Source organism: Jatropha curcas, chromosome 3, assembly GCF_041381405.1.
Source record: "Jatropha curcas cultivar XTBG-Jc1 chromosome 3, XTBG_Jcur_1.0, whole genome shotgun sequence".
Lineage (NCBI taxonomy): Eukaryota > Viridiplantae > Streptophyta > Magnoliopsida > Malpighiales > Euphorbiaceae > Jatropha > Jatropha curcas.
The window spans coordinates 9,501,793-9,514,847 of record NC_143153.1 but is presented as its reverse complement, the minus strand read 5'-3'; the positions used below and the strand labels follow the sequence as shown (position 1 = coordinate 9,514,847).

Here is a 13,055-nt window from a genome sequence, read left to right as displayed (position 1 = left end):
GTAATGAGCGTGGATGAGAATTGAAAAGCCACTCAATAGCTTGGGAAATGCATGATGTTTTATTTGGAATTCCTTTCCGAAATTGAAAATTTATGTGACCAGGTGATAGATGAAAATAAGAATTCCAAATGGAGCACAACCTTGGAAAAATACTTACTTGTACCGGGTATGTGGCTCCACTTATATACCAGACCAATAAAAATAAAAATTTTACAAAACATGTTTCTGCTTTATTCTTTATTTTCTGGTGTATATTTAGAAGTACCTCGTTTCAACAAAAGCTCTCGTTTTAATTGGTTTGACCTGTAAGAATTAATCTCAAATAATTCCACAATAACCTAGATCATGCACACCACTAGATTCAACAAAATAGATTGAATAAGAAAAGGTTGCGTACCTGACATCGTTGTTCGTCGATCTTGATGTGTAGAATTAGGTTTGCAGCCTTCCAGAGAATTGAAGAATCGATTTTGCGGAAGTAGTACGAAAGGAACGTAAAACTGAATCGTATTCAACTCCTCTGGGGACCACGACCTTTATATACCTGTAGGGTTAGTACAATTCCTATTTCGGTCCTTTAACGAAATAGGAATTATATAATGGTCTCTACACTTAATATCTATAATTAGTTGATACCTCAATAGTCAATTATTCACAATCAAGACCACATTTGAAATTGACTTTACAATTGGACTGCTGTACATATTTAATTTTACATATTAAGCCCACAATAGAAAATTAAATCCAACAATCTCCCACTTGGGCGAACATATGTTAAATAAAATACATACACCAAAATGAGCTCAACAAACGCAGTCATACAAGGTATCCAAAAACAATCTCGTCCATTAGTTATATTGATAAAGAGCTGAAGAAACATTCGCCATAGATCTCATGACTAAGTTCATCATCAACTACATTACCAATACCCCTAAATGACATAGATTCATTATAGAAGTGTAGCATGAAAACTACATGTAATGTGATCATCATGTCTGTTTCCAACTGGTCACCAACAAAAGTGAGATCAAGCAAAACAATAATAATAATACAGAGTGTAACCATCAACCAAAATGAGTACTCAACAAAATTTCATAATAAAACATATCCAAAATAAAATAGAGCATTCAAAAACATAATGTATGCATAAAGAGCAAACTCCCACTAAAACTAGACAGTCTCAAACAAAACGATACCCATATGAGCGGTGTGCTCATGGAAAACTTTCGGTATCACTGCCTTTGTAAGCGGATCCGCAATCATAGAGTTTGTTCCAATATGCTCTAAGGATATCTGTCCACTCTGTACCCTCTCCTTCACAGCCAAGAACTTAATCTCAATGTGTTTTGATCGAGAAGAGCTCCTGTTGTTGTTGGAGAATAAAACGGCTGACTTGCTGTCACAATACAACTTCAGTGGTCTTTCTATTCCACCTACTACACGCAGCCCAGTGACAAGGTTTCTCAGCCAAATAGCTTGATTGGATGCCTCATAAGATGCTACAAATTCAGCTTCCATGGTGGAGGTTGCCACTAGAGTTTGTTTCACACTCTTCCAAGAAATAGCACCGCCAGCCAATAGAAAAACGTAGCCAGATGTGGATTTTCTACTATCTTGGCATCCAGCGAAATCAGAATCAGTATACCCAATGATCTCAAGCCGATCTGATCTCCTATATGTGAGCATATGTCCCTTAGTCCTCTGAAGATATCTCATGACTCTTTTGGCTGCTTTCCAATGATCCATTCCTGGATTGCTGAGATATCTACCTAACATGCCAACTATAAAAGAAATGTCTGGACGAGTACAAACTTGAACATACATAAGACTTCCTACAGCTGACGCATAAGGAACCTTTTGCATTTCCTGAATTTCAAGTTCACTCTTTGGACATTGTTGATTACTAAATTTATCACCTTTTGCAATAGGGGTATCCAATGGTCTAGAATTCTGCATACTAAATCTCTTGAGCACTTTATCAATATAGCTCTTTTGTGATAATCCAAGAATACCTCGAGAACGGTCTCGATGTATCTGAATCCCTAAAACAAAAGAAGCTTCACCTAAATCTTTCATCTCAAAATGCTTTGAAAGAAAAACTTTGGTTTCATGTAGCAAGACTTTACAATTAGTAGCAAGAAGTATGTCATCCACATATAAGACCAAAAAGATAAACCTACTCCCACTGAACTTATGGTACACACAATTTTCAACAGTATTTGCCTCAAAGCCAAACGAGACAATTACTTGGTTGAATTTAAAGTACCATTGACGAGAAGCTTGCTTGAGTCCATAAATGGATTTCTTTAATTTGCATACCAGATGTTTTGGATCTCCAATTATAAAACTTTCTGGTTGCACCATATATATTGTTTCATCAATGTCGCCATTGAGAAACGCAGTCTTAACATCCATTTGATGAAGCTCAAGATCAAGATTTGCAACTAAGGCCATGATTGTCCTAAAAGAATCCTTCGAAGAAACTGGAGAGAAGGTTTCTTTATAGTCAATCCCTTCCTTTTGAGTAAAGCCTTTTGCTACAAGACGTGCTTTATATCTCTCCACATTACCTTGAGAATCCCTTTTGGTTTTAAATATCCATTTGCAACCAATGGGTTTCTTTCCTTCAGGTAATTGAACAAGATCCCAAACTTGATTGTCTTGCATAGACTTATACTCTTCGTTCATTGCCTCAATCCACTTATGAGAGTCAGAACTCTGCATGGCATGATAGAAACTAACTGGATCATCATCTATCATGTCTACAGTATCCTCATGTTCCTGAAGAAACACTATATAATCATCTAGAATAGCACTTCTTCTCTCCCTAGTAGATCTCCTCAAAGGCATTTGAACAGACTCTAATTCTTGAGGTTGTTGAATTTGTTCTTGAGGAAGAATAACATTGTCTTGAATTGGATCTTGAATAGCGACAGGAGCAACTGGAGTCTGTACGCTATCAGAAACAACAAAAGGAATGAGAACCGAATCATCCTTACTTGGTTCCTCTTCAAAGACAATGTTTCTTTCTTTATTTCTCCCTCCAAAATCAACATCCTCAAAAAATGTTGCAATTCTCGTTTCAAAAAAAGTTCTGGAAGTAGGATTATAAAACTTGTAACCCCTAGACCGCTCAGAATATCCAACAAAGTAGCTGCTGATAGTTTTGGAGTCCAGTTTTGTTTCATTCGGCTTGTAAGGCCTTGCTTCAGCTGGACATCCCCAAACATGAAGATGCTTTAGACTAGGCTTACGTCCAGTCCAAAGTTCATAAGGTGTTTTAGCAACTGCTTTAGATGGAATCCTATTGAGAAGATAAGCTGCTGTCTTTAACGCTTCACCCCACAGAGACTCTGGTAAAGTAGAATGACTAATCATACTCCTTACCATATCCATAAGAGTCCTATTACGTCTCTCAGATACACCATTCATGCTGGGAGTACCAGGCATTGTATATTGAGGGACAATTCCACATTCCTGTAGGAAAAGCGCAAAAGGTCCTGGACGTTGTTCGCCTGAACCGTCATATTTACCATAATATTCACCACCACGGTCAGATCGAACAGATTTAATCTTCTTTCCTAGTTGATTTTCAACTTCGGCTTTATAAGATTTAAACACGTCCAAAGACTCAGATTTTTCATGAATGAGATATAAGTAACCATAACGAGAATAGTCATCAATGAATGATATAAAATATCTTTGGCCATTTCTAGTTGCAATATGGAATGGACCGCAAATATCTGTATGAATCAGTTCTAAAACATTGGATGACCGAATGGCACCTAGTCTCTTTTGTTTAGTCTGTTTTCCTTCAGGTATGCAAGATCCAAATCCATACAGCCCAGAAAGATCATAATGTCTGATTTCCAAGACTCAAAATTTGATCCCTCAAGTTTAGGGACACAATCAGGATTAAATGACATGTTAGCTGACATCGGAGAAAATAAACAAATAGATAAGTATAAGCTCACAATCCACAAATGAAACAATTCACATAAGTAGAGATTAAAAATGGAAATAAGATACAGACACAACATTAATATTCTCATCTTTGGATGTAAAACATTAACTTGTAATTAGTATCTCAATGCAGCAATCAAATATTGATAACATAGTCCTGACAAATAATAAATCTTCCTTTGGGCCGATATATCATTGTCATGGAAAATATTCAAACAATTATCATATATTTATTGCCAAACATGTATTCAAAACTCAGCCAGATAGCAACCTTCCTTTGGGCCGATTAACTATCCGCAACGAATTCTAATACACCTGTCTAATATTCTAAAATAAATCAATTCAAGCAATAGAGGTCACTTTGGTGACTTATTGATCAAATCAATTTATTTTAACAAATATCAAACACAATAGGGACTTAATCACTCCAAAATTTAATCTCAAGTCGACAAATTAAATCATTTAATTGTAATTAAAACAAAACAATTGCAATTAAATGAATTGATTGTCTAAATATTTAATAATCTAAAATTATTTAGTCCAAAAAAAAAAATTATAATCTAGTCTTTAAGTCACTAAATTAGAGACTAAGTTATAAAATTGGACTAAATAAATTTGAATAAATAAAGTTTGGGGTCTAAACGAAAGAAAACAGAAATTTAAGGGCCTAATACGAAAAACAGAAGATTAGGGGCCTAATCTGAAGTTACAGAAAATTTAGGGACCTAATCTGAAGTTACAGAAAATTTAGGGACCTAATCTGAAGTTACAGAAAATTAAAGAACCTAATCTGAAGTTACAGAAAATTAAGGGACCAATATGAAATTACAGAAAATTAAGGGACTAATACGAAAAAAATATAAAATTAGGGATTTAATATGAAATTTTCCAGGGACCTAACTGTTATTTTCCATCCCTAACCTAAAAAACAAAACGATAAGGGACGGAAAATAACAGGTTCCAGCCCCTTTCCGCCGCCAACAATGGAGGTTTTTTTTTTTTTTTTTTTTTTTTTTTAACAAGATCCAGCCAGCAAAGAAAAAAAAAAATACCAAACGAACAATTAATCGTTAATGGCGTTAGTTCAAAACCTCTTACCTGTTCTTGGGAATCCGAAGAACAGTGAGAACAAAAATATATATATACATTTTTTTTTTTATTAAACAAAACCCTCAATCTATAAACAGTAGGGTAAACAAATAAATAAAAAAAAAATACGAAAAACCAATCTAAAATCTAGCAATTATGCACAAGGCTCTGATACCACTTGTAAGAATTAATCTCAAATAATTCCACAATAACCTAGATCATGCACACCACTAGATTCAACAAAATAGATTGAATAAGAAAAGGTTGCGTACCTGACATCGTTGTTCGTCGATCTTGATGTGTAGAATTAGGTTTGCAGCCTTCCAGAGAATTGAAGAATCGATTTTGCGGAAGCAGTACGAAAGGAACGTAAAACTGAATCGTATTCAACTCCTCTGGGGACCACGACCTTTATATACCTGTAGGGTTAGTACAATTCCTATTTCGGTCCTTTAACGAAATAGGAATTATATAATGGTCTCTACACTTAATATCTATAATTAGTTGATACCTCAATAGTCAATTATTCACAATCAAGACCACATTTGAAATTGACTTTACAATTGGACTGCTGTACATATTTAATTTTACATATTAAGCCCACAATAGAAAATTAAATCCAACATGACCCACTAATGGTCTAAGCAAATTAATCACTACAAGAAAAAAATAAATTAGCGACAAACTTTTGTCGCTAATTCATAATATTTGGACGCTAATTAGTATTCCCATCAAAATAGCGACAACAAAATTTTGATGCTAAAACCCTTGTTGCTATTTTTTAAGTGAACCATATTTTGTTAGTAAATTAGCGACAAAATTTTTGTCGCTAAATTTGTAATTTTTGTCGATAATTGATAAAATAAAACTGACACATTTTGAAGGTATTTTGTTAGAATATTGTCATTATTTTGTCACTATTTTATCAGTAAATTATTTTTATTTTGTTAGATTTATTGTATATTTTAATAAAATGAATTTATTAGCTACTGGATCCATGGCCCCATCTTTTCAAGTCATGAAAGATCAAACTTTTTTGGATATTGACTTGCCTACTGGGATCCATGACCTCATATATGGATCAAACCAATAAAAATGTGAAGTTGTAACGAGAGTATTTCTAACCATATATTAAGGGGAAAAAAGAGGGATAAATTAGCTATTTTCAATAGTTTGGTCTATAAGTTTCGCTATGAATCCGATCTTGGCAAATATAATCATGGGAAATATTTGGGACCTTTATGCTTTGAATATTCAGCACTAGAATGCATCTGCAAATTCAATTTAATGCAAAGTTAATTGGAATTAAAGTATAATTTAGTTGAACATATATTATAAATTAAATAGAAAATTAAAGTTTATAATTTTATTAAAAATCAATAATGTGAAATAAAATGATATTGAAATTAGTAAATTTATTAAAATAATGAAATAAATGAAATAATATATGTACATGGACAATGATATTAATCTTGGTTAATAAATGAAATACCTTCCCTCCCTTAGAGTGTTAAAACCAGCAAAAGTAAAGTCCTTTCTAAACATCAGAAATTAAGATCTGCAAGACCTGGCCTGTACATTATTGTCTGGTGAATTACTTTTATTTTTACTTTCATAATTTATAAAAACAAACTTTTGAAGATTTTGGAAAATTTGAAGATCACTCACTCTATATATTGATGATGTGAATTATAAATCAAAAATCATGGACCATTTCCATTTATCACTTCATGAAACGCATAAACAAATAAATTTTGATTAACTTTTTGCCAAGAGATTAAAAAATGCGAATACAATATTGCAGAGTTTACTATATTCTGTATTAGCATCAGCAAGTGGAGATGTAATATCTGGTTTAGCCTTGAAAGCTTCCGAGCACTTCTGCGATCCAGTCATGGCAGCAGTAACCCATTTTGTAAGATCACCGTAAGCTTTAGAATCGAGGGCAGCAGCTGAATCCTTAAGCTTTTCAGTCACACCTTCATAAGCCTTAGAGCATTCTACCAACACTTCCTTAACGTTTGGATCTGAAGCTGTTTCCTGCAATTCAGAAGAAAGCTTGACTAGTTCAGTTCCATTGGTAGATAACACGTTAAGTGCATCTTTTGTCAAGCCTTCCAGATCAGTTGCCGAAGATGATTCTAAAGCTGTTGTGCATAGGTCTTTAAATAAGGTTTTCTCACAAGATTGGGTTACAAATTCTGAGGCTTGGTGACTTGTGGAAATCATAGCAAGAAATAGAGCGAAGTAAAAGAATTTTGAAGACATGGTGGTTATGAGATTTTTTTTTTTTTTTTTCTTGAAACTTTTTTTTTTTCCTGGAAATATTTTGGTTTTCTTCTTTTATATATAGTAATACAAATGAAATTAGGTTTACATGTTTTGAGTTTTTTGTAACTATTTTCTATTTTTGGTTAACTTGTTAGAGAAATAAAAGGAGAAGTTGAATTATAAATTTACATGAGTGGTTTACCACTGGCCAAATGCCTAATGGCTAATAGAAACAGGAGATTTAGGTTGAATTTGAGACCAATTCAATTGAGCACAGGGGCAGAGCTCTTTGGTGGCTGAAAGGGCTCTAGCCACTCCAAGAAATTAAAAAAAAAATTCTTTATGAAAAATTACATTTTAATTTTTAAAAATAGAGAAAAATTATATTTAACTTTCCAAAAGATTAAAACAATTCTATTTGGCTCTCCTAAAATAATTGTCTTGTACAAAACAACCTTGTGGTTGAAAATGATATGAGATTACTACACAAAGTTATATCATTTTGTTTGTGATTTGTTTGTTTACTCTTACCTCAAGAGTGAAGGATTTAAGCTTATCCTAATTGTTTTCAATTGTTTTTTGGATTTTATTTAACTAATTCAGGTCTTAATTTGAATGTATTGAAAAAGCCTATCGACTTGGATTAGATTTCTGAATTACTTAAACTTTTTTCCAATTTTCTCTTTTTAATAATATTAAGAAATTTATTTTCTGATAAAAAAAATTTTGTTTGTGATTGAAATTTCCTCGGGGGTTCTGCAAATTTACTTTTCCATTTCTTTCTAATTTGTTGTGAAAATACAAATAAAATTAAGTTTGCCTATTTCTGTAAACTTCTTATTGGGAAAAGTAGCAGACAAAAAAAAATAAAAAAATAAAAAAAATTATAGGATCAACATATGACAATGAGGATTCACAAAATTAAATTTAATAGATCAATTTAAGAAAAAACATAAAAGAAATATAAAAGAAAAATTTTGTTTTTGTTGATTTTATTTTGAAATATAAAAGAAAAATATAAGATATCTTTTGGGATTTATTTTTAAAAAGAACAGATGTAAGAAAAAAATATTTAGAAAGATATCATTTCATTAAAATATTAAAATTGTCTTATTTTAATTTTTTTTATAAGGAATTACTGTCAAATACGCTTTTATTAAATAGAAATCTATCTATTCAAATGTTTAAATAATCATAAAAAATATAGCTTAAGTAATAGAATAAAAGTAAGTGTGGAACGGGAATTGGAAAGCTGATGACCCGTGATGATATGGGTAGGTGTATTGGTGGAAAGTGTTGTCCCGTTTCTAATATGGCAGGCCCAACTATGGCAGAGCTTATTGGTGTAAGAGAAGCTCTAAGTTGGCTGAAGGACAAAGGATGGCTTATGCGAGTGGAATTGGAATGTGATTGTTTAAAGGTAACACATGCTAGCCAACAACCTGTGTTGGATAATTCTTATTTGGGTATTTTGATTCTTGACTGTCAAACGCTTATAAATGAGTTCACTGAGTTAGTTGTTCGATTTGTCAAAAAATCAGCCAATCAGTGTGTTCACTTTCTAACTCGAGATGTTGTTTTTATGTCTGATTATTTGGAGTGAGATCCTATCCCTCTAAGTATTATTTGTGATGTTCTGAATTTTGATTCTTCTAATATATAAACATTTGCATTTTTCAAAAAAAAAAAAAAAAGTAATAAAATAAAAATAATGATACATCAATAATAGCTTCTAAGATATCTAAAGACTATTTTTAGAGAAGCGTTAATTGTGTTTAGGGTTTTTTTCCTTAGAGATTGAATGTGAGAATTAAGGTTATATATATAAATATTGCATTTTTTAACTCTAAATTAGCATCTAAATAGAAAAACTATCTATTCATATTTTGGATTGTATATCAAATAGGTGTAAAATTTTTTCTTTTGGATTTTTTTTCGACTTTTAACTAGACTGAACATTCAGCCGGTTTTAGTAGTATTTTTACGGGATAACACTTGCCTATGCTTGGTGTATGGGACCACCCATATACCAAGCCAATCAAAAAATATTTTTTAAAAATTAATATTACTTTATCCTTTTTTTTTCAATAAATAATTAAAAATACTCTTATTTGAAAATAAACTCTTATTGTTTAATTTCCGTTACTTGCACGTGTTGTCTAATGCGATGGCTCTTGTCCAACTTTATGTAACCACACATCATCCATCTCAGCATTTGTATCTCTAAATAATACTCATCTTTTGAACATATTGAATATTCGGTGTTGTTCAACATTCACTACCAAACAACATTATTAGTCTCACAATCGTACTACTAATGGAACGAAATGAAATAAAAATTTTCATTTCGGAAAAAAAAATTTGGAATTGAATGGATTACATTTTTAAATTCTAAAACAATTTTGGAATGAAATTGGAATAGATGATTTCAATACTGATAACAAGTAAAATACATATGATGTTATATACAAGTTTTATTATTTCAATTGTATTCTGAATTATCACAATTAATAAATTAGTCCCATTATTAGTAAATTTCTTCATTTTTTATTTTACCATGAGCTGAACTAATTTTTACTGTTTTAGGTAAAAAAATCAAAGAAAATAAGTTTTATTTGATTAATCCACATCAACTTTAATTTATACTCTTGAAATGACTTCAGAATAATCATTCAATATATCACTTCAGTACTCTTTACCCACAAATTCGTTACAATTATCTTATTACTTTTTTTTTTTGTATGGCTTTGGGTGGAAAAGGAAGGTTGCCCTGAAGTGATGTTTTGACACTATAAATAGAAAAGAAAGCAAAAGGCAAAGAATTACACACTTTTGCCTCTTCTCCTCCACTCATAGCCGTGCATATCCAAGCAAAAGACCACCAAAAAGTAACCAATCAAGCAAGAAACCGTCACTTAGCAAGGAGAAGAGAATGAGCTTGCAAAACAAATAAGGAGGAGAGATGGGAGCTGAATCAAAAAGTCTTGGGCGCCGAGTTGAAGGACGGTAGCAAGAAAGGAAGAAAAATCCAAGTGTAAATTGTATCTCATGCCTTTGTCTGTTTATTTTTATTGGAATATTTTTATGAATATTGTATTAATATTTATGCATGACTGAACTTTAAATCTGGTTATGTATTAGATTAATGTGTCCAAGAATGGTTTGATTTGTTCTTATATATGCCTATAGTTTCCTGATTTAATATGTGTAATCTTAACGCCTGTAGATATGTTGGGCCCCATATTTGCATGATTTTAGACTGACTTGTATGATTGAAAGATTGACTTTTTAATTAGACCTCATATGTTAAACCCAAAAAAATAAACCGTGGGATGACTAGATTTCTTTGAGGGCCAAAGGATTAACACTAGCTTATTGGGTTCCAATCAATGAAGTACCACAAAAGTAGGTGTCATTTTGAATGTAACACGGTTTATTTAGTCTTGGAAGAGGAATTTAGATATTATAGGTTAGTCCTCCTTCAGAAAAAGACATAAACAATAAAATCGACCATTCGCAGTATGCGTTAAGCTAATAAATATCTCATAGCTAGATTACTTTGATATTTGATTATTTAAACTCTTAAAAACTATTAGCTTAATTTACTTGCTTTAATTTTGTAGTTATTTAATATTGCTGCAATTTTATTTATTGCTTGCCAAAATATTTGCCGTCTTCCTGATAATTGTTAAACATAAAAATTAGTAATCTATTCCCCAATTCCTGTGGATTCGACAACATTTTTCACTATATTACTTGTATAGTTCGTGCACTTGCAGAATATGCATTAATAGCCCATCAAATTTTTGGCGCCATTGACGAAGATCGGTTCCTTGAATAGATATTAATTTAATTGTCAAACAATTAATTAGGAAATTTTCTTTTAATATAATTTTCATAAAAAAAAACAAGGAACAAAAAAATTTAATAATATCTTTCTTGTTAAAGTGAAGTACGTCCATATATTCTCTATTTAAGTTATTATTTCTATTTTCAAAAACTAATATATATATATATATATATATTACCCTTTTCTTTTACTTAACCGTTTCCTGTTAGTCATTTTCTTTTTTTTTTTTTTTCCTTTTTCAAATTCTATCTTAGCTTTATTTTCTTTTAGTTAATTAGTTTAATTAATTTTCAAAAAAAAAAGTAATTTATTTTGAATTTTCAAGTTATTTTCTTTTTATTGTTTTAGCGAGCTAATCTTTTATACTAAGATCTAGATGTGCAGAATTAATACATCTTGATTTAGAGATTGAAAGAGCAGCTCATGCTATAAGAAGGGAGAACCCGAGATATCAAAGGAGAAGACGAACTTTGGTAACCAGATGACGTGGAAGTGCAGACCCGACATTAGAAAGCAACGAAGTGGCAGACCCACCAGAAATTTCCATTCAGGATCGGACTGAATATGAAGTTCCAAACAGAGATCGACAGTTGGACGTGATGGCTGAAGAAAGAACCTTATGAGAACTAAATATCCCAAATCCAGATGGCACAAAACTAGCTATAGTGAGACCACCAGTAGCCGCAAACAATTTCGAAATCAAGTCGTCTTTGATTTCTATGGTGCAACAATCATAATTTGCCGGGCCACTTGACGAAGATCCCAATGTTCAAATTGCAACATTCTTGATGATTTGTGACACTCTGAAAATAAGTGGTGCATCAGACGAAGCAATTCGATTGAGGTTGTTTCCATTTTCACTGCGGGATAGAGTGAAGCTTTGGTTACATTCTATGCCTGCAGGATTATTCACCACCTGGGATGAATTGAGTCGAGCTTGTCTGCAAAAATATTTTCCACCTAGCAAGATGACAAGGCTAAGGAAGGAAATATCCAATTTTCGGATGAAGGAAGACGAAACTTTATACGAACCCTAGGAAAGATTCAAAGATCTCCAACGAAAATGCCTGCAACATGGCTTTGAAACTCAGCTTTAGTTCAACAGTTTTATGATGGAGCGACACCGACCACCCAAAGTGCCTTGGATGTCGCAACAGCCGGATCAGTTTTGAAAAAGTGAAATTCAGAAGCATTTAACTTGTTGGAAGAAATGGCAGCGAGTAGCTATAAGTGGAACGAGGAAAGAAGTACACCAAGGAAAGTAGCATGAGTCTTGGGTGTGGATGGATTGACACTCTTATCAGCTAAATTGGATGCATTGGCCAACAAGTTTGACCAGCTCAGTGTAAATGCAGAAGCAATGGCACAAACAGGATGTGAAGCCTGTGGAAATTTTGATCATGTAAATGGAGAATGCCAATTTGGGATGACTGAATGTATAGTGGTTCATAATAATTTCCAATCAAGGCCATTTTCAAGCACTTCTACACAAGAGTGGAAAAATCACCCAAATTTTTCTTGATCAAACCAGCAAAACAAAATCTTTAGACAGAATCTAGCCCCTAACTAAAGACCACCACCACTCGGATTTCAGAAACAAAATCCATCATAATTTGGACTAGCTTACCAGAATTCACCATCGAACCTTGAACCCTTGCTCCAAAGCTTTATGCAAACCCAAAAGGCAATAAATGATGGTCAAAGTCAAAACATCAAACAATTGTTCGACAAGGTGGACAAGCTAATTGCTGATCAGAAGATGAGGGATAAACTAGTTGAACAACTAGCTAGCTCCTCTAATTCAGAGCTTATGGAAAACTTCCCAGTCTACTAGTTCCAAATCCAAAAGAGCAAATTAATGTTGTAACTTTGAGGAGCAGTA

General features: G+C 32.5%; 1 protein-coding gene and 1 non-coding gene across 2 annotated transcripts; both read right to left on the bottom strand.

Moving 5' to 3' along the window:
* Positions 1-6,810: 6,810 nt before the first annotated feature.
* LOC105644041 (cell wall / vacuolar inhibitor of fructosidase 2) lies at positions 6,811-7,320 on the bottom strand. Its single transcript, XM_020683199.3, has one exon. It carries the CDS (start codon positions 7,318-7,320, stop codon positions 6,811-6,813), a length of 510 nt encoding a protein of 169 aa, XP_020538858.3.
* Positions 7,321-12,147: 4,827 nt separating this feature from the next.
* On the bottom strand, positions 12,148-12,254 carry LOC119369972 (small nucleolar RNA R71). Its single transcript, XR_005177517.1, has one exon. It is a non-coding gene; the product is annotated as a small nucleolar RNA R71 (small nucleolar RNA).
* Positions 12,255-13,055: the final 801 nt, after the last annotated feature.

Excerpts from the sequence above, each read along its gene's own strand:
- LOC105644041 (XM_020683199.3), bottom strand. The coding sequence starts at position 7,320 with ATGTCTTCAAAATTCTTTTACTTCGCTCTATTTCTTGCTATGATTTCC.